The sequence below is a fragment of the Sphaerodactylus townsendi genome, linkage group LG04 (assembly GCF_021028975.2).
Source record: "Sphaerodactylus townsendi isolate TG3544 linkage group LG04, MPM_Stown_v2.3, whole genome shotgun sequence".
Classification (NCBI taxonomy): Eukaryota; Metazoa; Chordata; class Lepidosauria; order Squamata; family Sphaerodactylidae; genus Sphaerodactylus; species Sphaerodactylus townsendi.
In genome coordinates, this window is record NC_059428.1 from 135258874 (window position 1) to 135285498 (window position 26625).

Consider the following 26625-nt stretch of genomic DNA (forward strand, 5'->3'; position numbering starts at 1 on the left):
AATATAGGGTGCAGCCAGAAAGAGATCTTGCTTGTGTTGTTCCTATCCATGTAGCAATACAAGCATTTACAGAGGCAGTGGGGAGGGTGAGAGTAAATGGGCCTGGCTGCAGGGAAAGAGAAGAGGTCCGGGGCAAAGCTGAGCCCACTGGCAAATCTGCCCACTCTGGCCTCAAAGAAAAAACTGAATTCGTGCTAGAAGTGATCTCGCTCGCTCGCTCGCTACAGGGAGAACAGAAACTGAAAGCGGGGCTTGAGGAAATACGTCCATACAAGAAATCTTTCAGTGACACACATTTGCCCCCATCGTGCAGCCGATGCCTTTATGCACTTTTTAACATTTGACCCGAATAGAGTCTTGACAGTGGAAGTGAAATATACACATTTGGCAAGCAACTTTTACAGTAACTAGCAACTGGAGAGCAACTTGTGTCAAAGCTCTTTGCCTGGCCCAGTCCGTTCACATCTTTGTTGTATGTGTTGGGGGAACTGAACAGCCAAAATGGCCAAAGATTCAGTGTGATTCCAGAAGGATGGTTTATTATGCCTGGGCAGGTGTAGCAGCTAACAGGCAGATGACCTGGAAAACTCATCAGTGAATTATATAGCCATTTACTGCAGGTTTTTCTTCACTTCCAGTAAGTATCAGATCCATCAAGTTTAACTGATACCTTCCTTGGCTAAAGGGCTGGTAAGCCAACTTCGAAAGCAATTGCCATTTCAGAAGTATGTATGTTGGGCTTTCAAAATTGTGATTTACCAGGCCAGACAAGCCATGACTTGTAAGCTCAAAAAGTGCTTGATAACTCATCAAGGGAGCAGCAGTGGCGTAGGTTAAGAGCAGGTGCGCTCTGATCTGGAGGAACAGGGTTTGATTCCCAGCTCTGCCACCTGAGCTGTGGAGGCTTATCTGGGGAATTCAGATTAGCCAGTACACTCCCTCACACGCCAGCTGGGTGACCTTGGGCTAGTCACAGCTTTTCGAAGCTCTCTCAGCCCCACCCACCTAAGAACATAAGAAGAACATAAGAACAAGCCAGCTGGAGCAGACCAGAGTCCATCTAGTCCAGCTCTCTGCTACTCGCAGTGGCCCACCAGGTGCCTTTGGGAGCTCACATGCTCACCTCACAGGGTGTTTGTTGTGAGGGGGGAAGGGCAAGGAGATTGTAAGCCCCTTTGAGTCTCCTATAGGACAGAAAGGGGGGATATAAATCCAAACTCTTCTTCTTCTTCCAGGCAGGCAGCAAAGAATTTAACAAGTATTTATTTATTTAGTTAAAACATTTATTTGCTTCCTGGCTACCTTGCAGAACTGAGGGCTGCTTACCATGCAAATAAAAAGATGATAAAAAAACACATTTCGAAAACCACAATTTAAATCTCTACTAGGACTGCAAATGAATAAAAACTGATTTCGTCAAATGTGGGTCAATTCCCTACTGAAAAAATGAATGTAGATCCAAACCGGTTTGGAAAGATTCGGCACCTTTTGATCATGGTTCCATGGTCCCCACTGCAGCTTGTCACCCCCAAACGATCCTTGTTCCCAGCACCAAAGCAGCAACGCAGGACTCCCCACTGTTGGCGGATCAAATGCACAATCCGCTCAGCGGCTTTCCTGATTGGCTGCTGCGTTGTGGATGAAGGCGAGAATTTTAATTTTTCCATCTTGCAGAATCCACGTCTGCTTGCTTGAGCATGCATGGAAACGACTCATTCGCAGGAGAGCAGAAGAAACAGAAGCGATTTGAGCAAGGCAAAGCCCTGTTTCCGCGCGCTTCCATGGAAGATCAAAGATCCATGTGGATCTGGCGTGTAGCACTGCTTTATATTGCCTTCTACTCCAGTCAATCAGTCAATGGACCGGCCCCTTGTTTGCTTTGCTTATCCTTGTGGGATGCCTCCAGTCCAGCGAGAATAAAAAAAAAAAGGCTTCTGCTTGGCGCACATAAATTGCACAGCCCACTGCACAGGTCCAGGGTTGCTATGCAGAAGTAGGCCATGGCAAACCACCACTGAACATCTCTTGCCTTGAAAACCCCTTGAGGATTTGCCAGGAGTCAGCAGTAGCTGGAAAGCCCTTTACATACAAGTATTTTTAGGGATCACTCCCAAAGCAGGTTTTTAGCACTTGGCTGATTTGTTCCTATAGACGGGAAGGGCCAGCAGCCTACAACAGCCAATTATTTTCCTCTTTTAATAAGCAAACAGTAGCAAGCAATGCAAACCCATGTCCAAAAGTATTCACAGAGAAATAGCTAGCTCAGGGGTCTGTAACCTGCGGCTCTCCAGATGTTCATGGACTACAATTCCCATCAGCCTCTGCCAGCATGGCCAATTGTGGCTACATGCTGGCGAAAGTGATAGGGATTTCTCAATCCATAAACATCTGGAGAGGCACAAGTTGGAAATCTGATAATAAAAGGAAGGTAAAGGCAGAAGCAAAAGAACATCAGAAGATCCTTGCTGGATCAGACCAGTGGTCCATCTAGTCTACCATCTGGTCAGCTGACTAGTTATCCTTAAGGGCATAAAGGCAGAGGCCTTTACAAGAACACCAGATTTGGGGATGTTTATGCCTTTATCATGCTGAACTGGACAGCCCAGGCAAGCCTGATCTCATCAGATTTTGGAAGCTAAGCAGTGTTGACCCTGGTTAATGTTTGGATGGGAGACCATCAAGAAAATCCTGGAAAGCCGTAAGTCAGCTGGGACTTGATGGCACTTTCTACTACATACCTTCATTAGCATAGGACAGAAAAGCCAATACTGATGATAATGGTTTTATGAGCTGGCTTTATTGTTCGGTGCCTCACAGTTTACCTGCTCTCCGGATCAATGGAAGTTCTTCTCGCAGCAGAGATATCAAATAATGTTGCCGCTGCATTTTATAGTTTGCCCTAAACTGATGACATGTTGTCTGAATTAGCACACCTATATCAGTAATGGTTGTCATTCAATTAAATGCTTATGTGCATAAATATGCAACTTGGTTTTTTTTTTAAAGTGAAAATAAAAGGATAAAATGTCACTCGCCAGGCACAGTGAGACGTGGCTTGAAATAATTTCTCGTGTCATTAAACCAAGCACCAGGCTAGCTTTTGTTTTAATAATTCATGAGGAGCTTCATACATAAAAACAAGCCAGTATCCAGCCAAGGCTTTCCTGTAGCAGAGAAGTACAGAATTCTTTCTCTTTTTAAAAAAAAGAGAGATCTTTCTCCTGAACGCTCGTTTGTTTTTAATTTAGGAAATAACGCATGAATTATTAAAGCTCAAAGCAGCTTTAGTTTTGTCACGTCAAAAATACTTTGAGGGAAGGCATCCAGTTGAGGCTCCATTTAGAATTAGAAAAAAAAGATCGTTGATGAAACACACTTTTTAACATATATGCAATAGTACAATTGTCGGGAAGGAAGATTCGTTTCTTGATCAAATTCTGAAGCTTGTATTATTGTTCTTTTTGGCATTTATTTCATGTAACTGTACTGTCTGCAGTGGGGGAAGGGGTAGAAAATAAAGTAATGTCTCATTTTGTAAATATCAGAAGGTACATTAAATGTATGTGTCTCCATTATTCAGAGATGGGCCTTTTTTCATGACGTAAGAACAATTTACTTTTGTGTGCCTGTGTGGTTTTGTTTAGAGGAACCTGGGAAGTGAGCACATCTCATTCCCCTCTCCTCTGTGTTATCACTCCACAACAACAACCTGTAGAGGTTAGATGAAAGGAACTAACAGATCTGTATGTGACTGAGGCAGAGTCACCCCAGCAAGCTTTTGTGGCAGAGCAAAGATTTGAACCTGGGTCTCCAAGATCCTATTCCAGTGCTTTAACTGCTACCCCACACTGGTTCTCAATACTTCAGAAGGGGGAATTAGTAAATCCATACAGGCAGAGGTGGGATCCAGCAGGTTCTCATCAGTTCCTGAGAGTGGGTTACTAATTATTTGTGTGTGCTGAGAGGGGGTTACTAATTGGGTCTGCTTTTCCATGCCTCCCCGGAGGGAGAATGTACTACTGCTGAAACGTGGCGAGAGAGAAAGGTTCCATATAGCAATTCACGACTAATAATGTACTTAACTCCCTATGAACTGGGTGAATCCCCTTTCCAGGTACTGCAATTCATTGTTGATTCTAGAGCGACCTTCATTACCTTTTATCTCACCAGTCTCTCATCAAAGGGACACCTGTGTGTTTCGCTGCATTGCTGGAGTTCAGATTTGTGAGTTTAGGGCGATTTTTCTATAATGTGATGATGATTTAAAGGAAATATTACCTGGCTTAAAAAAAAAAGTTGCCGGGGTCGTGGTAGGGGTGGCTGCCCATGGGGGGGCATCCAACTCAGGTTTTGCCCAGGGCTCAGGTTTGCCTAGGTACGCCTCTGCCCCCTTTGCTGAGGGGGGGCTGGCGAGGGAACCTGTTACTAAAATGCATACAGGACATGGGTCTGGCACCGAAACGGCATTGGTCACCTGAACAGAAGATTTATGGCAGAATAATCAATGCCTCTTGGCCGTTGGCTTATGGGGGAGGGGTCCAAAATCCCATTTTGTCCCCATCCTCTTGTACCACATTCTATCACTAAGTGCTGAGAACTATCGGGGGGTGGGGAGGGTTTCTGGGTTAGGCAGAGTTCAACTCCCCCAAAAAGTGTAAGAATGCATTTGGGGGATTTCGTCATTGTCTTCAGGGAGACAGATGGGATGACTAGAAAGAAGGGTCATGCTCTGGTCACAGTAGGGCTACCAGGTCCAGGGTGGGCAACTTCTGAAGGCTTGGAGATGGACCCTGTGGAGGACAGAGACTTCAGTGGGGTACAAGGCCACAGAGTCCACCCTCCGAAGCAGCCATTTTCTGCAGAGGAACCAAGCTCTGTCATCTGGAAATGAACTTTAATTCTGGGCAATTCCCAGTTGTCAGGGGGATGTCATCTAGGTGGTTAAGATGCATTCCTAATCCCATGTAACCGACTGAAATAACAAACCAATGCTCCTCTGAGATTTATGTAACCAGCCTGCTATATGTAACCACTACCATCTGCACATTCCTTCCTTGATCTTTACTTTATGGTTTCACATGTTTTGTAGGAAACTAGGCTTCCCTTAGCACCTCTGTCCCATGAGAAAAGAATTACATCCATTATCTCATAGGGGCAGGAAGCCAGGTGGCTCTCTCACTATCTGCCGCTGACCTTGGGACTGTCTCAGCTCCAAAGACTGTTATTCACAAATTCTTGGGAAAGCGGGGCAGGGGGGCTTCCAGCAGGGAATAAAGGGTACTGGAAATGCCAGCTTCACCAGAACTGACTTTCGCCAAGTATCGTGTTTTGATACCTCATTAATAAACGCTACTGATGGAAACTTCAGAGTCTGTTTATTGGTCTAAGGTTCCAAGACCTAACATTCAGGTCCCACTTGGAGGCTGGTATCTCTAGCTCATGTGCTTCAGCGAGTGACAAGGAGCCTGAAGTTCACCCAAAGGCACCTGGTGGGCAACTGCGAGTAGCAGAGTGCTGGACTGGATGGACTCTGGTCTGATCCAGCAGGCTAGTTCTTATGTTCTAATGTTCTTATGTATCCCTGCCTGTTACTGCTCTCCCCAGCAGGGCTACAGACACAGGCTTGCAATATTGTCAGCAGTGGCAAAGCTGCAACGGGGCAATTCCGGGCGCGTGCCATTGGCATCACGTAAGGGCGAAAAAATCGCCCCCCATTCCCACCTCCCAGGCTCAGTTTCCTCTCCCTCCATCCCTGATTGTCAGCTGCAATTCAGGAGAGGAAGGACAGTTGGAGCAACGGGTTTTGGTCGATAAAAAAAATGGGGAAAAGCACACGCACTCACATATTGCTTCTCAGCTCAACACTGCAGTCTTCTGGGGCTGCATTTCATTAACCCGTCTAGGCTGTACTGGATGCAATTATCTATCATGGTTGCTTTGACCAGGAGAAGCAAAGCCAGTTTACTAGCCGCTCCTCTGTCTCACGTGATCCCTGAAGAACTCTTTGCTACTATCAAAGCTGAAGTCCTTTTGAAATGGAAGGAGAGGAGATGCTTCAGGAGAACATACTCTTATGCACAATAAATCAAAGACAAATCTTTCAAATACTTTGGAAACTTTCTCGCTATTTCCTGAAAGAGGCTAATGTCCTTTATAAAGCTTGAAAGAAAGGTTTGAGGGCCAGAGGGGGTTTTTTTCCCCCACTTGACCCAACAGACAAAAGGTTTCTCATCCCTCCAACCGAAAGCGCAGCAGTGCTGACGAGGCATGAAAGTACAAGAAGGTCTCTGAACAAGGATTACTTTGTCTTCTACCATCTGTATTTCTCTTTCTAAGGAAGTATCAGAAGGCCTGGCACCGAAGGATCGGCATGCGGGGAAGTTGCCTGTTCACAACAAATGCTCCTTCACACAAAGTTTCCTTAAAACACAAAACACTCTGGCTCACTTCATAAATTAGAGGACAATGTACAATTAGGCAGAATTGCCCTGTAATGAAGCAGTGGGCTAAGGTTGTTATCAGCCATAGAAAAAAAAATTAACCTGTTGTGGCATCTTGTTGGTCTATGCAAGTTTCAGTTCTTCAGTCATGAAAGAGTTAATGATGCTGTTTGTTAGTAAACAGCTAGCTTAGCATAGCCAGTGGGGCATCGAGTAACTACCTGCATCAATGAAGTGATCCATTGATTGTCATTGGCTAATCAATATATTGCCATAAACAATGTGTTTCTAAGCAAGGACACACTTGAGAGGAAGTTGTAAACTTATTTGTTCTAAGTCAGTCGAAGACACACCTTCTCAACATATAGAAGAAGCAAGTGGTAAAGTTTAGTCAAGCAGCATCTGTGATTATTTACTCTACTAACCAACTATTTTATATGTTTACACCAACACATCTGAACAGGTACATTATTCTAGGAACAATCTGGAAATGATGCAGGATAGCTCTAGGAATGGTTAGATTAGAAACTCTGTGATAAATTTTCTGGCAATTCCTAGACCTACTCTATGTCACTTCCGGATTGTCCCCAGAAGTGACAACATAGCACAGATGATGCCACCCATGACTCCACTCCTGACACTCTAGTCGGTTGCTTCACATAGCCTGGCAGTCCTACAGAGAGCAGCTGTTTTTTGTTTTGTTTTTTAAAGTTAACTTGGGGATGCAGAGGATTTAAACAGAGCCCCCGGGGCTTGACCAAGATGATCACAGCCAACCACTTTATTTTGGACACTGAACTCTGTGTGGCAGAAAGCCTCGGTCCCCTGCTGTGTGTGAAACTGCTGGCAACAATCCAGTGTGGAAGTGGGTGGCTACAGAATCCTGCTCTTTCCTAGTCCAAGAGAATGCCTTTTCCCCAAAGAAGGATCCAAGGGGGTGGGGGTGGGAGGTGAAGAGAGGGAAGGAAGAGTCCAGCAACCTCCCCCATTACAACCTCCCACACTCCCTTTGGTCATCCTCTAGGGTCCCTTTGCAGGTGACTGATTGCAGGATGGCTTGGTCACCTGCCACCAGGTGAAAGCCCTTCTTAGGCTCCTGTGCCCTGCTGAACCTGTTCAGCTTCTGCAGGGGCCACCAAAGCTGCATTGTTTAGGTTGAACTTTGGGGTATAATCCACAAGTTTGGGCTGTTTTGTTTGCAGAATGGAGTGACATATTTTAATAATTTAATATTTTATATTTGTTAGCTGTCTTTTAGATTGGTTTTTAACTCATTTAAACCATTTCAATATTGTAAGTCACCATGGCTCATTCCGCACATACAGAATAATGCACTTTCAAACTGCTTTCAATGCTCTTTGAAGCTGTGCGAAATAGCAAAATCCACTTGCAAACAGTTGTGAAAGTGGTTTGAAAACGCATTAGTCTGCATGTGCAGAAGGAGCCCATGAGACCATTGGGGTGAGCGGGACCAAAATCTAATTAACAAAGACACAAATGAAGTGGAAGCTGGAACAGCCCAAATAGAGCTGCATTGTGTGTGTTGGGGTGGAGGGGGATCTCTCTGTATATATACAACATCTTTTAATACGGAATTAATGGAAGCCTTCCTCCAGCAAATCTATGAGCTACCTGGTGCTCAGAACCTTCCTGTGGGACACCGCTCCCTAAAAGGTTTGAGACAAAACTAGACAGGTTTTGAATGCTGTAGAGGAGAGCCAGCAAGTCCCAGGCAAAGGTGCATCCAGCAGCCCAAAGGACCTTGGCAAAGGGCCCTGCCTCCTCCTGCTACAACACATCCTTTGTCTGATAGCAGTCAGAGGTACTTCTGAGCTCCTGTTTGTCAGCTGCATTGCATGAGGGCTCCCCAACGGACAGAGGACCCCCACCCCCAAGAAAGCAGTCCACCAGGATTTTCCCCAGCCAGGTAAGCAGCCAATCCACCTATTGTCCCAGGAACCCTATGACTGGAACGGCATCCATAGACTGAGAACAGAGTTCTGACAATTACTGACCTTAAAGAGAGCCTTAAAGCAGGGGTGGCCAACCTGTGGCCATGTGGGCAGGGGCTGATGGGAATTGTAGTCCATGAACTTCTGGACGCCACAGGTTGGCCACCCCTGCCTTAAAGAGATGTGATCTGGCCAAACTTTGATCTGGGAGGCCCAGGTTTGAAACCCCGCTCTGCCACAGAAGCATGAACATAGGTCAGTCATATATTCTCAGCCTCGCCTACCTCACAAAGTCGTTGGGAGCATAAAATGGACCAGAGGAGATTATGTAAGCTGCTTTGGGTCGCCCCAGGATATAAATTAACTAAAAAGGACATTTGCCGGAGGAAGGGGCAGATAAATGTGCATCGCACTTACAGATTCCAGAATGCACATTTAAAAAGACGCAGAGGAATTGTTCACCAGCTCTCATCACTTACTATGCACCCTAAGAAAGGATTTATACACACTCTTCTGTATGTTTTCATTTAACAAACGACGCAGCTGCTTACCAGGTGGGAAGTGAGGGATGCTGCTGGTGGTCTGGTTTCTGTCTCTTTCGCACTCCTTCAGTTTACCCTGGAGAGCCACCATTTCTCGGCGGATTGCCAGGATGTTGTTCTTGTCCAGGGATTCCAGCGTATTCACCATGACGCTCAGATTCTTAATCTAGGTAAGGAGAACGATGCAGTTTGGCTTTGTCTACAAGAAAGGCTTGCAAGTTTAATGATTGGAAAGGCGTATTTATACATCTTCTGCTGTTTGTTTGTTCCCTCCTCTGATCACTTTTCAGATAGTCGGGGGTAGGTCTCAGTGGTGGGATTCAAATAATTTAACAACCAGTTCCGTTTGAGCGGGGGGGGCACAATAGCCGGCGGGCCCACAGATGTTGTGCCTCCCCCGGCTGCTGAAGCCCCCCTGGTTCAAGTGGGCCACGGGGGTGGGGGGCATAGTGGTGGGATTACAACTGGTTCACTTTGTATACTTCCAGACAAAAAATTAGCTACCTGTTCTACCGAACTGGTGCAAACCGGCTGAATCCCACCACTGGTAGGTCTGTACTGAACGTAGATCTGTGCTGGTCAAGAGGCTCTGGACCAGACCTGACCAGCAGACAGTTGATGTTTAATCATGGCACTGCTCCTAGCTGTCAACACTTTCCATGATCAGGATAAATATTTAGGTATTGTTTTTCAATACATATGTACGTTCAGTTATTCAATCAGAGCAAAAAAGCGTACGGGCAATTCCGAGACTTTTTCATGCACAAGGAGGTGGATTTATACCCCCAGTGATTAAATTGTCCGTAGCCAAATCCTTGGCCCAGCTCACTTATGATGCTCAGCTAGAGTGAGTCTTAGCTTGGTTCGTTAGAGCTCTGTTTAATATGCCAAAATGTACCCCCAGTGTTGTCCTCAGGCAAGAAGCTGGGCTTGTATGTGTTGGGTCATACTTTTGGAGGTTAGCCATTAATTATTGGCTTAAAATACATGCTCGGCCATTGGGTTTACTATCCCTGCTGTTGGCAGCGATGCTCTACCCAGTCTGGGTGGAGAAAATGATCTTAACATTTAAACAGATTGGGCTTGATCCCGTGTGCCTTCTGGAACACGACAATACAAAAGCAATAGCTCTTGTTCATCAACGTCTCAATGATGTTGATCTGCAAACAAATGTTGTCATGTTACCATCTTTATATGAACTGTTAAAGACATGGACAGGCTTCTCAGCAGCCCCTTCCACCATAGTGACAGGGGAATATAGATGGGCTTTTTCCAGGGCCCCCTTCGACACTTTTCTCTCAGCTAATTTATCGGGCAGATCAAAAAAACAACCTCTATGGCATCTGAGAACCCGAGAACTTTGTAATATGGGGGAAGTGGATTCCATGACTCACATCCTCTTACATTGTGAACTTCATGTGGGAGAAAGGAATTCTTTAGTTCTTCCCCTGCTATCACAATATGCAAATTCAATCATGTCTGATTTGGACACCTTTTATACAAAAATCTTGCTAGAAGATAGATATTCTTATGCATCTCAGCAGGTGGCAAAATTCTGTATTATGGTTTATAAGATACAGAAACTCCTGCAAAGGCAAGAAGTTGCCAAAGACTCATAACTGAACTAATGGCAATGATGTTGATTGGACGCTTTCTGCTGTAATTTGCATGCAGAGGGTTTTTCTGTATGCTGGGAACGGAATATGGATGTTATTGCTGTTTTTCTTTCTTTTCCTTGCTGGCCTTTATTCATCCATGATCAGGAAAGGCTTATGGGAAATGCTTCGGAAGAGCCACCCGGGCTTGGAGAGGGGTTTTAATGAGTGGACTGTATTGCAGTTCTGGTTGGAGAGGGCACAAAAGGGAAGCCGTAACTCTTCTCTGGTAGGAGTAGGAGAAGAGCAATAGGACATCTGGGTTCACCATGTCACAGTGATGGATGAAAGACTGGCAGTTATCGGACACTGGTGGGACACCATCAGGTCAAAATATGAACATGCTTGGAGACTCTGGATTTGCTCCCAGCTGTCAGTAGTTTGCATGCTTATGAAAATGCATTGGTAGAGCCCCCAGAGTTTGGAGTGGTACCATAAGGAGAGGAGTGTGCTAACTAAAGGGAGAAATAGGACAAGAGATGTAATCAAGAATGTCAATAATGTACTCTTCTACTTCACGGCCTTTCACAAGTCTTAGTGCCTTTTAAGGGGGGGGCAACTCTACCCTCTGCATAGGAACAAAGCGCAGGACAGTCTGGGGAACCCATTCCCCTAGGGTCAAGAACTGCAGGGTGGGCAACATTTTAACCATACCTCTTCGTACAGCTGCTCGACAATCACATTGCTCCCAGTTAGCGTGCTCTTCAGCTGAGAGACCAATTTGTCCATTTCAGCGATTTCCAGTTTCACCAGCTGGAAGTCCAGTTCAGTGTAAGAAATGCTGGTTTTCTCCATGGCCTCAACCTTCAGGGTTAGATTCAGGATCTTTTGCTCGTAGATTTCGACGGCCTTTGTATACTTCCAGACCTGTAAACACACAGATGAACGCATTCCGTTTCAGCAAATGTTTTAAATGCCCCTTGCATAAAAGATCATACTTCTTTTCCACTGTGCCTTTCGGCGTCTTGTCCCGATCAACTACGTTGCGAATTAACGCGGGTACAACAGAAGTCGCTTAGCAGCTAATCTCCAACACTGTATCGCTTTATTTTTGAAACTCAGAATACTAGAGCCTAGAATTACCAGATAAGAATTTGAGCACAGAATAAAGCAAGATGTCTGCAGGATGGGAGACGTGTAATTGCTAATCAGCCCTCTTCTTAGCAAATTTTACTGAGTTGAACAAGAAGGTGCCTAATTGTGAAATTTTAGCAGAGAAGAAGACAAAGTTGTTGCCAGAGCGTTACAGGAAAATTTTGAGTGGCTACCCAAGAGAAAAATTAAGAGGAAAATTAACACTTTGTCGGCTTACAGGAAGTTCTGACCATAGAGTTCCAGGTAATTCCTAGAGCTACATTTTGTCACCCTTTCATCACAGTACAGTCCTATTTACCTGTGCACAAAGTTCTTTTTGGATAATTACATGGTGCATAGTTTACAGAAAGCCAGGAGAGTGGGAGACTTCCTAACCTTGTCAGGGAAGCCATTCCATTAGATTGGAGGGCACAACAGAGAAGGCACCAGTAATGGGTGGTTATCAACTTCGTCTGTCTGCAAGATGGTACCTGCAGAAGACCCTGCCCTGATCAGCGAAGCTGTTGTGGCAGAGTGTAAGGAAAGAGGCAGATAAGAGGGGCCAGTGCCGTGAAGGGCTTTGTAAGTGATAGTCAATACCTTGAATTGAGCCAGGTAATTGATGGGCAGCTGATGGAGTGACTGTGGACTGCCTAGCTCCCGATAATAACCTCGATGAAGCATTTTGAGCTAAATGGAGTCTCCAAATTGACTTCAAAGAGAGAGCTACACAGAATGCATTACAGTGGTCTTTTCTCAATCGTGGATTCTGTATAGCATAACTATAACAGCCTGAGCACATTATAAGAACCACACAGCTCTCTTCCTCAAAACGACTTCAGCCCGTTCTAGTTCTCTCAACCCGGGTTTTTTGAAAATAGCTAAACTAGTGATCTTCTTCCAAAAACTCGGCTTGAAGATGCTCCCATATGAACACAACAGTCAGGGGATGCTTTATTTTTCCTGGCAGCCTGCCAGCCAATTCCCCCTTCCCTTCCACTCCTCCATCCTTCTCCTTTCATATTTACCACCGTCTGCCATGTCAGGATGATTCTGCCCACCCGCTATTGGGTGTAGTTTGCCCAGCATGTTGTAGGTGTATTCTCTGAGAGTCGGCCAGTTTACAAAGTCCCCCAAGCACACTTTCTCCCCGTAACTGGGTTAGCAAATGTCAGCTGAACACCATCAAAATGGGAAGCACAAGGTCATTCAAGACGTCTGCCTTCCCAACCAGAATCGCTTCCATCTTGTCTGGGTTTAATTTTAACTTTCAGTCATTTGACTGCAGCAGTCAAGCAGGACCTCCACTGCAAAGCTGGGTGTCATCCACAGATTGGTGACATCGAGTTCTGAAGATATTAATGATTTCTCTGATAGGCTTTACATAATTTTGAACAACATGGGGGAATAAGGAGGCACCATGAGGAACTCGACAAGGTAATTCTCAAACTGAAGACAGAGGGTCTCCAAGGGCAACATTTTGAGTATGCTTCTTGAGGAATGTTCTAACTCAATCCAAGGCACATCCCCAGATACTTGTTTCTGCCTCCTAATACCTCAGTGGGATGAGACGGTCTACTGCGTCAAAGGCTTTCCGATGAGCAACAGAAAGGCATGAACTTTGTCTACGTTCAAGCAGAGATCCTCCCCTGAAGCCACTAGAGCAGATCTGTCCGGTAGCCTGGCCTGAAACCAGATGGGCAAGGGCCTACGACAACCTGGGAGTTATCCAGGAAGACCTGGGGTTGGTCTGCTCCAGCTCTCTGTATCAGAGGAGGAGATCTGGAGTTGGTCTGCTCCAGCTCTCTGTATCAGAGGAGGAGGAGGCCAGGCAGCAATTACCAACTTTTTTTAAATCTAGGGATGGTTTTTTGAGTAGTGGAAGGAGAACTGTTTGAGTGCCTGAAGAGGAAAGGGCTGTGAGTTAGTGACTGATACATGAAGTCATTAAGGGCTCATTTATGTGAACAGGGAGCTGATTTTTCAATGGCCCGTTCAACTGTTCATTAGCTTCTTTATGGCTTTTCCCACCTGCACATTCTCACACAGCCAGGTCGAGTACTACAATCCCCACCCCCCCACCCCCAATGTAACCACTCCATTCAGCAGGTAATTGTTTGAATAGACAATTAAATCAGACACCGATCATGGAGATCAGACATAAAAAAAGTCAGAGAGTCAGTGTGGTGTAGTGGTTGAGGGTGTCAGACTAGCATCTGGGAGGACTGGGTTCAAATTTTCATGGAGCCCAAGGAAGAGAAGAAGAAGAGTTTGGATTTACACACACACCCCTTTCTCTCCTGTAAGGAGACTCAAGGCGGCTTACAAACTCCTTTCTCTTCCTCTCCCCACAACAGACACCCTGTGAGGTAGGTGGGGCTGACAGAGTTCAAAGAGAACTGTGACTGACCCAAGGTCACTCAGCAGGCATCATGTGTAGGAGCAGGGAAACAAATCCACTTTCCCAGATTAGAGTCTGCTGCTCATGTGGAGGAGTGGGGGATCAAACCCGGTTTCCCAAATTAGAGTCTACCCATTGGGGATGCCTGCTTTAAAGGATCAGGTGTTAACTCCGCAGAGGTAAAATATCAATGGGCCTCTCCCAGTGCTGGAATCCAAAAATTTTAGTAACAGGTTCCCATGGTGGTGGGATTCAAACTGTGGCATAGCGCCAATGGGGCTGGGTGGGGCACAATGGCACGGGGGGGTGTGGCAGCGGGCATTCTCAGAGGCGGGAGGCATTCCTGGGCCGGGGCTGTGGGCAAGGACGCCCAGTCACTGCACACAGTCGCTTGGGCGAGGAAATGAATGCACGCGAGGGCGCGGAAGGCGCTGCCATGCACGCCGGTGCACCTCCTGCTAGTCTGCTTCAAGTTCTGCACGCTACTGCTGAGAGGAGGGGCGTAACTAAGGCAAAAATCACGTGGCAAAATCACCAATTAGTAACCTCCTCTCAGCACACACAAATAATTAGTAACCTACTCTCAGGAACCTGTGAGAACCTGCTGGATCCCACCTCTGGCCTCTTCCAAATAGACTTCCCGGTCTCTCCGTTCTTGCCTGCTCTCACAGTGGGAGAATTTGGCTGAGGCTGGACCTCTCTCTGTTCCAATATCCCCCATCTATGTCCTTGCAGTATCCACCGTTTGCACTCACAGATCCAAATCAAATGAAAACAGTATAGTTTGGCGTCGACAGACCCACCATTTACGGCAACAGATTGCCACAATTGTCAAGGGAGGCGACCTTTCCCACCATCGTATATTCATTCAGCAGCCAGAATGATTCGATAGGGACAAAGGGCTTCAAGAAGATTGCTTTTGAATTTTATCACTGATTTTTAGTGGCACAGAAGTCACAAATGTCAAGTTCCACAGCCTTTCTACAGTACTTGTAGAGGGTATGAAGGATTCCAGCTGGACAGGATGGCGATGTCATGTCCCTTTGATAGAGGTTTAATGCGAGGAAATGGGCCACTGGAGCTTTTCGTGGTATGGACGTAAATATCTTCACCTGACAATTGGCTGTAGCTCAAACTGCTATTAAAGAGACAGTCTTAAGAACCAGTTTAAAAATTGGTAGTCCTATGTCTGGAAACAGGGCACTTTAACCTTTGTTACCCTAAGTGTGGAAATCTGAAAAGAGCTATAAGAAGACTGGATGTAGGCAAAGGAGTGCTTTTACATTTGCCCCCCTACATTTGCCAGCATGGTGTAGTGATTAAGAGCAGGTGCACTCTAATCTGGAGGACCGGGTTTGATTCCCCACTCTGCCACTTGAGCTAGGGAGGCTTATCTGGTGAACCAGATTAGCTTGTGCACTCCAACACATGCCAGCTGGGTGACTTTGGCCAAGTCACAGCTCTTCAGAGCTCTCTCCGCCCCACCCACCTCACAGGGTGTTTGTTGTGCGAGGGGGGGGGGGATGGGAAAGGAGATTGTAAGCTCCTTTGAGTCTCCTACAGGAGAGAAAGGGGGGATATAAATCCAAACACTTCTTCCTTTCCCTCTGCACAAAATTATCACTGAAGGGCCTGGGTTGGGTTTTATAGAAAGCTTCACCATGTCGGAGAACCCTCTTCTAAATAAATGAAAATAAATACAATCACCAAGCAGGGTAGAAGAAGAAGAAGAGTTTGGATTTATATCCCCCTTTCTCTCCTGCAGGAGACTCAAAGGGGCTTACAATCTCCTTGCCCTTCCCCCCCCCCCAACAAACACCCTGTGAGGTGGGTGGGTCTGAGAGAGCTCCAAGAAGCTGTGACTAGCCCAAGGTCACCCAGCTGGTGTGTGTTGGAGTGCACAGGCTAATCTGAATTCCCCAGATAAGCCTCCACAGCTCAGGCGGCAGAGCAGGGAATCAAACCCGGTTCCTCCAGGTTAGATACATAGGTTAACCTCCTACGCCACTGCTGCTCCCGTGGCACGGAAGGCAAGTGCCATCTGTCCTATTGATTCCATCCCGAAGAAAGAGTTCTTTCTCACACCTGATCTCCATTTTGATGGCCGCCATTGCCACATGGAGCAACCCAAAGACTGGCTGCCTTGAAAGAGACCCCACAGTAGTGGAAACATTTACGCAAACTATAACTTACTAGTTAAAGTGCCTGCCTTAAAACAAGACACGCATAGGGGCATGCAGAGTGAGAGACATGGAAATTGAGTATGTATACCTTTTTCTGCACTTCTTGCCCCATCCGTTGCTGTGCAGAAAGTATGTGTGTTGACTTTTTACTTCTAATAAATTCTTTAGTATTTTAAATATTGAGTAGTTCCGCATATCACACAGACATCCGCAGATGGGCACCAGAGGAAAGGAGGTGGTCAGTTGCAACATAGGGTTGATTGAGGGTGGGTGGGTTTTTGTTTTTGTTTTTAATTTAGTGGTGTAGTGAGATTTTGAATGTGCTTGCTTTGGCAACAGCTACCACAATAGCATAAGGCTGTGACTGAAGGTAATCTGTGCCTCCCATGGTAGCCATTTTGTGGCAGCACCCACCATGCTACGTCAGAATTCCAAAGGCACCCGCAGCCTGAAAAAGGTCGGGACTTAAGCAGATTCCTGGTATTTTGATGGAAAGGAGGCCAAGGAAGGGGGGGAAAGATTCCGTTCTCAACACCCACAGCCCAAACAACCTCCAAGGTTTGCCCCGATTGCCTGGAACTTGGGCTAAGCTAATCTAACTGCAACAACCTTCTAAGCTTCATTTGTTGGGCTTCACTGCTTTCAGGTCTCCTGTAAATCATGTTGAATGCCCTGTGGCATGTCCCTCTAGACCAGGGATCTGCAACCTGTGGCTCTCCAGATGTTCATAGACTACAATTCCCATCAGCCCCTGCCAGCATGGCCAATTCACCGGGGCTGATGGGAATTGTAGACCATGAACATCTGGAGAGCCACAGGTTGCAGACCCCTGCTCTAGATCAGTGGTGGCGAACCTATGGCACTCCATATGTTCATGGACTTCAATTCCCATCAGCCCCTGCCAGCATGGCCAATTGTAGTCCATGAACATATGGAGTGCCATAGGTTCGCCATCATGGCTCTAGACTAACCAACCACCTGGTGGGACCTGGAGATCTCCTGGGATTACAACCGGTCAGTTCCCCTGGAGAGAATGGAGGGTGGATTCTATGGCATCCCAAACCCTGCCTTCATTAGGCTTCACCACCCCCAGCCCCAGAACTGAGGCAAGAACTCCAGCTGATTAGCAGAGAGGTAGATTTCGAAGGAAGAAATTAGAGAAGCTGTGGTCAGTTCCCACAACTGTTTCCTGTTTTCAGATTTTTCTCTCGCTATTGACAAAGCCAGTTCAGAGCAACCGGAACAGTGGAAAGGGGAGTGAAAGACTTACAGGGAGGGGACAAACATGCAATAAACTGGGGCTGTAAAGAGGAGGTGGGAGGAAGCTTGCCTCAGGTGAGACTGGTCCCTCTAGTCGTATCTTTGATATCAGTTTGATCTGCAGCAAATGGCAAGGCAGTTATTTACCTGCACGCCACAGAAATATTCTGATGTTCCTTTCCATACATTAGGCCTCCATTAAGGAGATACAACATTTTTCTCCTAGAAAGTTGGCAACCCTAAGAGAGCGCGCCTCATAATAATGAAGAAAGGACGGCTAACTTGGGGCTTTAAAAGAGGGGCATAAGAATCCGACTACTGGACGATCTGTGGTGGAGCAACTCAAAGGCAAGTAGAGAATCGCCTGGCAGGGTCAGCCACCATAGATACTCCAGCCCTCCTGAGCAACTGAAGAGGTCAAACCAGCCATTCTGGGTGCTTCTGCACACATAAAGATCCTTCAGGTAGGTGAGAGTTAAGTTTCCTTTAAGTTTCCTTTCCTTCAGTTTAGCAGGGCCAGCAATGAATTGAGGGGCTCGTGAATCCACCTGGACGTTTCTGTGAGCTAAGGGTGCCAATTTCCAAGTGGGGCCTGGAGAGTGCCCAGAATTGCATTTGATCCCCTGCAGAAAATAGTTGCTTTGGGTGGGGTGGCCTCTGTGGCATTATTTTCCCCAGGCTCTATCCCCAAATCTCCAGGAAATGTCCAGTCCAAAGATGGCAACTCACCCAGGGAGTCCCCTTCAAATTAGTAGAGTAAGGCTGAGTTCCACAGGCATGGGGCCTATCAGACAAACTTCAGCTGGGATATTTGGGTCCAGGACTCAGTGAAGGGATTCAAATAATTTAACAATCGGTTCCGATGGTGGGATTTAAATAATTTAACCACTGGTTCTTTACAAGCACCATTTTAACAACCGGTTCTACCGAAGTGGTGCGAACCTGCTGAATCCCACCACTGGCCCAGGTGAGGAAGAGAGGGCCGTTCATCCCCTCTTGCTATTTTCCCCCCAGGGAGACGGTTTGCTGTGTTTGCTCTGTTTATATCACTGGAAACAAATTAAGCAACAAAAATGTTTCCTGAAGTCATCTTCTTCACCATCTCCCAGTTGTTCTATGTTTTTCACTCACTCACACACACACACACACACACACACACACACTTTCTCAACTATATTATGGGAAGGTTTATGAATATTTATGGCCAGAATTTATAACATAGTGCTCTGTCTTTGCTTCTGATTAATTCAAGGACTCTTCATTTGTTAAGATGTCTGCTTCCTGGAGAAGTAGCATTTCTCCTGGACACTTAATTGAAATCCTGCATATTTTGCACCGAGCGACTCTGGCTTTTGACTGTTTTTATATTCCCGAGATCACAGAGGTTGAGGGTTATTTATGGTTTTTGCAAGAGAAATGAGAAGCTGAATTCCTATTGGAAACGACCAAAGCCACACAAAGCGAGGGACTTTGTTTTAAGTGGAATAATAGGGATTTCCTCTCACATTTTGGGGGACACAAGAGTGATCTGGGAGGATCCAATAAACCTGTTGCATCCATGAATTCATTCCATTCACCTTTTATTGGGTCCCAGAAGACACTGCAAACCATGCAGCAGCTGCTCGCAAGTGCTCAAACCATGTCCCTAAAGCAGGGATATCAACTGATCCAATAATTTCTGTGAGATGGATCACCTGCCTTTTTGACCAATTAATTAACCAATTAAATTTAAATGAATTTGGATGAAAAACTTAACCCAGGTGCATATTTAGATATTGAAAGAAATATAAGATAGGGTTGTTTAAGACAAGATTATGACTTCATTAACTATAGCTACCATACATGGGTGAAAGGAAAAAGCATTTTTGATTTTCTGTACCGTGTTATTGGAGCTCACCAGAGGCGTACCTGGGCAAACTGGAGCCCTGGGCAAAATCTGAGTTTGATGCCCCCCCATCCTCCTGGGGACATCAGATTCTCCCTTTAAATCCATGCCAAAGGGGATGGATTTAATAATAATAATAATAATAACAACAACAATAATAATAATAACAATAACCACCTTTATTAGGCATTGAGAGAATAAAAGAAAGAAAGAAAACAAGCATTGGCAGGAAGGGGGTGGATTTAAAAGGAGAATCTGGGGAAATTTAAGGGGTGCCTGCTGTCAGGGGTGCAATTATTAAGGTAGCAGCACCAAAATTTCAGAGTATCTTCATGATACCCTACTGATGATACCACCCAGGTTTGGTGAAGTTTCGTTCAGGGGGTCCAAAGTTATGGACCCTCAAAGGTGTAGCCTCCATCTCCTATTAGCTCCCATTGGAAACAATGGGGGATGGGGCACTCCCTTTGGGAGTCCATAACTTTGGACTCCCTAAACCAAACCTCACCAAACCTGGGTGATATCATCAGGAGAGTCTTCCAAAGAATCCCTGAAATTTTGGTGCTGCTGGCCTAAAGACTTCGCCCCCTGCAGGCCAAAAATGGAAAAAACACTGAAAATTCAAAAAATCCCACAAACAAAGCTACGCCCCCCCCCACAAGGCTACGCCCTGGGCAACTGCCCACTTTGCCCAATGGGAGGAACACCTCTGGAGCTCACTGCAACAAAAATTGCCTTGTCAAATGAACACAGAGGCTATCAACAAACACCCCCCACAAGACTATACAACAGTGCATGGGATGATCAATGAATCAATTAAATGGATTAAAGTTTCCAGTCCTAATACAAAGAAGTCCCGGATAGGACTCCCCAACCATTTTGAGCCTGCAGGCACCTTTAGATTTCTGACACCAGCTGATCCCACTATAAAGTCCTTGTTTACACTGGCAGGAGTGGAGATCTGAGTCTTTTTCCCCCACAAGAAAGTGGGAGGGGTGTTGTAAAGAATGCTTGTGAAGGATGAGTTTGTGTGCAATGAGCCATCAAGTTGATCAGACCAGAGTCCATCTAGTCCAGCACTCTGCTACTCGCAGTGGCCCACCAGGTGCCTTTGGGAGCTCACATGCAGGATGAGAAAGCAATGGCCTTCTGCTGCTGCTGCTCCTGAGCACCTGGTCTGCTAAGGCATTTGCAATCTCAGATGAAGGAGGATCAAGATTGGTAGCCATAGATCGACTTCTCCTCCATAAATCTATCCAAGCCCTTTTTAAAGCTATCCAGGTTAGTGGCCATCACCACCTCCTGTGGCAGCATATTCCAAACACCAATCACACGTTGCGTGAAGAAGTGTTTCCTTTGATTAGTCCTAATTCTTCCCCCCAGCATTTTCAATATATGCCCCCTGGTTCTAGTATTGTGAGGCTGACAGAGATTAACAGAGGAGGTTTGCCACTGCTTGGCTCCGCATAGCCACCTTGGACTCCTTCAGTGGTCTCCCAGCCAAGTAGTAACAAAGGCCAACCCTACTCAGCTTACAAGAGCTGGTGATGGTGGTTTCCCACTACCTGCCTCTGTGTCCTGACCTCAGACTTCCTTGGTGATCTCCCATTCAAGCCAATCCTACGTCGCCTCCGAGACCTGTCTGGGCCATCCAGATCAAGGCAAAAGACATTCAGAGGTGCTTTACTGATTGCTTGCCTCTGAGCAGTGACCCCAGACTTCCAGGGAGGACTCCCATCCCATTGAAATTTCTTTGTTGGAGGACTACTGCAATGCAAAAGGCAGAGCCACTTACTTTAGAGAGTTCCTGCTCAAATTTCACGGAGAGCGTTTGGGCCAGAATTTCCAGCCTCTCCACCTTCTGCACAGGGAACGTGGTGTCCGGCAAGTATACCGAGCATTGGCATACTCCGTGGTCGTCCAAAGAGCCGCTGACAGTGGTAAATGGCTGCAATGATAAAAGAGTAAGGAAAAGGTCAGTCTACTGATTGCCTGGTAGCATTTCTCTCTGATGGTAGAGCCATGCAGAGAAAAGAACAAGGAAACACTGCAGTATTGGGCATTTTCACAGGCCGTTCATGAAATCAGTTGTGATAAAGCAGCCTTGCCTGATCATTGTTGACAATTTCTGCTTGACTCCTGCATTCAAAGATTGATGCCTGGTTGAAAAGCAGAAGCCAACCCCCCACCCCCACCCCACACACAATCCCCACTCACTGGATCAGTAAAGAGCAACTCGCCCCTGAAAGTATCTGTGTACAATGTATCTGTGTAAATGTTTCTTTTGCATTCTTTTAATGTTTGATTTAAGATAAACAGAAAGCTGTCTTAAGGTGGGCCAGCTGGGTCAATTCCACCTTCCCCAGGTAAAACAGGAAGCTGGAGGGGGCAGTTCTGCCACACCCTGTTGGGTGATCAGTATGTTCACTATGGTCAGTGGAATCTGTTTTTAGGGGGGGAAAGGCAAGCATCTGACACAGACTTCAGCCCTGCAAGTCAACTTCACAGGGCAAGACTTTCCCTCTTCCTCCTCCTGAGGCACGGACACAGCTTCACCAAGTCTTGTTCTGGGCAGGGGGCATTCAGAGGACTCTCAGGAATAATGTTCGGTTTGCAGGAGGGGGTGGAATTAGCAGAAATTGCCTTCTCTGTGAAGAGAATCACAGCTGAGATTCTCACCGTGTAGCGGAAGCTGGCGTCCTATCATATGATTAAATCAGTCCAAATGTCCGTGCATTTCGGGGGCCAAGCCCACCCACCAGCCGCCTCAAAGCAAAAAAAAAAATCCCTTCCTGTGCCTCCCAACCATCGGTTTCTCAAGAACTGCTCAAAAACTACCACAAATGCCCGGCCTTCTGCATTCATTTTCCCTGCTCCTCCTTGGGATTCTTTGGGCCATGGGGGTCGGGGTGGGGGTCAGCCTTCCTGTCCTGACCCTCGGCCCTCGTTCATCACTTCCACCATGGCTCAGTTGTGCCCCTGCTGTTGCTGGGGTGGCCAGAACTGCACGACCCCCCCTCTGAACACTGTCCTCATTTGGCCTCCATTCCCTGTTGGCTCTCTAGCAGAACCGGTTGGCCACTGTGTGAGCCAGGATGCTGGACTAGGTGACCACTGGTCGGATCCAGCAAGGCTCTTCTTAAATTCTTATGAAGGCCTTGGCCTCTATGGCCTGTTGTTGGACCTCCAGAAGAACTGGTTAGCCACTGTGTGAGCCAGGATGCTGGACTAGATGGTAGCTCACTCCTCTGATCCAGCAGGGCTCTTTTGAGGCTCTTACATTATTTCATCTAATAATCAGCTTGAAAATTGCTCTGGTTCTTTCTTTTCTTCCTGTGGTAGTTTTTGAGCATTTCTTCTTCCACATTTTCTAGGTAGTTTTTGAGCATTTCTTTTCCACATTTTTCTAAGTGCATGCGTTGCTGAGGCAATTGTCCTTCTTATCACAATCCACAACCCACACAGATGTCCATGCAGGTCCAATGATCCCCAGCATAGCCTTTTGGGGTGGTCAAATGGAATCCCTCTTTCCCTTTTCAATGCACATTGTTATATGGTGCTGTCTTGTTTTTTAGTATAAGGTAACCCTTCCCACTCCACAACGGAACTGTCCAGAGTGTGAATCCCGCTGTCCATGAGGCTGGTTGACACGCACAGTCCTGGCTTGGGTAAGGCAGAAGTGGGGCAAGCAGGCTATCCCAGTCAGGCAGCAGAGGCAGGGGTGGTGGTGAGGCGCTCAGATCAGGGCCAGCTCCCCTGGGTTACGTAAAGGGCCGTGGTTGATGCAAAAGAAGCCGGAGCCGGTAGGTGTGGAGTTAAGCCCCGCCCACCCAGCGGATTTTCTTAGAAGAAAAGGCAGAACTCCAGCTCACTCTCTTACAGTAAAAGAGGCTGCTAAAATGGCGAATATGGGTGGCGAGGAAGTGGGTAAGTGTGGTGGTTGGATGTGAGGGAGGGCAGAGTGAGGTGTGCTTGAGGATGAGCTGGATGTGTGTTGTGTGGTAGCAGTGGGTGAGGCACAGAGAGTGAAAGTTACCTGCGTGTGGGGGGGAACTCCACCTGACGTCTCACACGGCAAAGTGTGTATGTGTTTCACTTCCATTCGTATTACCTAACAGTATTACCTATTTACTGTTTCCACTGCTCATCTCTGCCCATCTGCACGAACATTCTAAGCCCTCATACCAAGCCCTCAGGCCACAGACAGACAGGCTGCACGAACATTCTAAGGGTGACAGTTAAGCACAGACTGCTTCATGGCCTGGTGCGCCAGGAAAAAGATATTTTACCTGGCTTAGGTATGGACTTTCGGTGGTTGGAAGGTCCGAGTACCTGCCAGCAACAGGGAGGGACGTCCTGTGAAAATTTGGGGGCGATACACCCAGCAGCTTCTGAGGGAGACCATCAGGGACAAACACACTGTTAGATTTTTATATATATAGATGAATACACAAATAACAGTAATATTAACACAACAGTGGTTTTAGTCCTTATAAATTTCTTCTTCGCCCTTCAGTTCTGTGTGCCAGTGGTCCTTGTAGTAATTTTGTTCCTAACCCAGAGTTGACAACCAAAAGGAGGGCAGCTTTTGCAGGCAGAGCCCTTGCGAAGTTGGCAGGCTGCTTCCGAGCTGGGTCGGAGGAGGGCTCTGGTAGGACTGCAAAAAAAACACCTCTCAGAAATCTGCAAAGGGCTGTGAACGAGGCTGAGCATTGACACTCAGACCACTGATTTGCTACAGGCTCCCTCCCTGATTTATTTTTCTTCTTCAGGCAGGCCAAAAATTGTGTTACTGTGACTATACCACAGCAGGCCAAAACACCAGGCTCCGTGTGGGCGCCCAGATCTCAGGCTTCTCTGCTGCACCCTCAAAAGTTAGGCAGTGGGTTTGGACAAGTACTTCTTCATAGGCCACCTCATTTGCTTTCAGAGCGCATGACCACTGGACAATAGTTCCATGTGCTTAGCTTTATGGGGGGGGGGGGTCCAAAGGGCAGCGCTGCACCATCCCATCTGCTGTTCTCGGGAGATCTCATGACTCCCTTTTGAAGGAAAGACTTCTGCAAAATCTAACTTTCCCAATGAGGCTGCAGTTAACTTTCCTGGTTAGGTGAAGCCACCATGTTTAGACATGGGGAAGAAATGGATAGGAAAATCAGGACTTTTTCACTGCCTTCCATAAGTAGCATATTATTGCTATAATGCTGTAGAATTCTCTCCCCCAGCCCAGCTCTTGGTCTGCATGGGATTGTTATGAGGCACCTGGGGAAAGGGGGTGCCCACTTGTAATAAACACCCTTGCTAAGTAAATTACAAATACCATTTAATTATTCCTTGTCCCTTCCCCAGAGTGATGTAGTGGTTAAGAGCATGTGGACCCCAATCTGAAGAACCAGGTTTGATTCCCCACTCCTTCAAATGAGCAGTGAATTGTAACCTGGAGAACTGGGTTTGATTCCCCACTCCCCTCCACATGAATGGTGAACTCTAATCTGGTGAACTGGATTTGTTTCCCCGCTCCTACACATGAAGCCTGCTAGGTGACCTTGGCCCAGCCACAGTTCTCTCATAGCTCTCTCAACCTTGCCTACCTCACAAGAGGTCTGTTGTGTGGAGAGAAAGGGAAGGAGTTTGTAAGCTGCCCTGAGTCTCCTTACGGGGGAGAAAGGTGGGGTATAAATCTAAATTCTTCTGTTCTTCTCAGAGGAGATGACTGCAACATAACTTAGAAAATCCACCAGGAAAATCCTGGTCAGATCAAGAAGAGCCAAATGAACAGAGTCCAGGACACTGTTTCTTGGGGGAGCAGGTACCACCTTGCCACTGATTCTCTGTCTGTCTGTCTGTCTGTCTGTCTGTCTGTCTGTCTGTCTGTCTGTCTGTCTGTCTGTCTGTCTGTCTGTCTGTCAGAAGACGATGAAGAAGAAGAGTTGGATTTATACCCCCCCTTTCTCTCCTGCAAGGAGACTCAAAGGGGCTGACAATCTCCTTTCCCTTCCTCCCCCCCACAACCAACACCCTGTGAGGTAGGTGGGGCTGAGAGAGCTCAGAAGAACTGTGACTAGCCCAAGGTCACCCAGCTGGCATGTGTTGGAGTGCACAAGCTAATTTGATTCACCAGATAAGCCTCCACAGTTCAAGTGGCCGAGTGGGAAATCAAACCCAGTTCTCCTGATTAGAGTGCACTTGCTCTTAACCACTACTCCACGCGGGCTGTCCATCTGTCTGTCTGTCATATGAAGGTCTGTCTGATCCTTGCCTTTCTCCCCAGCGGGAACCCACAGCAGCTTACATCATTCTCCTCTCATTTGCGTTCACGACAACTCTGGGAGGTAGGCTGGGCTGAGAACGTGCAGCTGGCCCATGGTACAGATTTCATGGAAGAGTGGAGATTCGAACCCGAGTTTCCCAGATCCTGGTCCAACACTCAAGCCACAACACCACTTTTTATCTTTGAATAGACATTTCTTGGGAAAATGTCTCTGTGCACCATGGCTCTAAGTGAGGCCAGAAAGCTGCCACGGACCTTTACTTGGACCCTGGGAATACCGAGGGACTTGGGTCCCAAACAGCAGGAGCAAGTGAGGTCCAATATTTGGAGCTGCCAGTCAACCATCCTGGGGCATCTCTTACCTCATATGCGGTCTCTGCTACAGTGGTCTCTGCTACAGCGGAGGTTAAAGCATTTTGGAGGAGAAAGAGCAGCCCGACAGCGCTGGGCAACTTCATCTTCACCGCCTGGAGGGATGCAGGGGAGGACGGGCAGGGAGAGCCCTTTTATGAGGAGGCATGGGAATTCCCCTGCGAGGGGGCCTTGCGCTCAAGATGCAATTGTGCAATCGCACCTGGCATTTCTCACGCAGGTTGATGAGCCAATCGGCAGAGTGCCTGAGTCACCTACCAGCAGGAGCAAACCAGAACAATGCATCGTCTGTGCATTACGTCCCAGCGGGCCCAAGTTTCTTATCAGAGGCGCAATAAAACTGCCAATCGCAATAAAACATCCCAGCTTTGGTGCCTACTTTTCAATTGCTGTTTCCAAGGGTGTTATTTTTAAGACTCTATATCCATTTGTGTAGATAACCTAATTTAAATCATACTCCCCAAATCCCAAAGCTCACCCCGCTCTTCTTATCCACCTGGAATTCCATCTAGCATCGCCACTCATTCATAATTTCCATCCACAGTTTATCTTTCTGGAGAGCTGTTCATACTGTGTGAAAAAATACAGAA

General features: G+C 46.8%; 1 protein-coding gene across 1 annotated transcript in view; it reads right to left on the minus strand.

The window, feature by feature from the left end:
• The window catches only part of OLFM4 (olfactomedin 4), a 37675-nt gene extending 11545 nt beyond the window's left edge, over positions 1–26130 (minus strand). The window contains exons 1-4 of the mRNA XM_048494540.1: positions 26026–26130; positions 21188–21340; positions 11244–11456; positions 8944–9100 (exon numbers count right to left, since the gene is read on the minus strand). Of these exons, the coding sequence (XP_048350497.1) occupies positions 8944–9100; positions 11244–11456; positions 21188–21340; positions 26026–26121 (619 nt within the window). The 5' untranslated portion in view covers positions 26122–26130. The remainder of the gene's footprint in view (positions 1–8943; positions 9101–11243; positions 11457–21187; positions 21341–26025) is intronic.
• Positions 26131–26625: the final 495 nt, after the last annotated feature.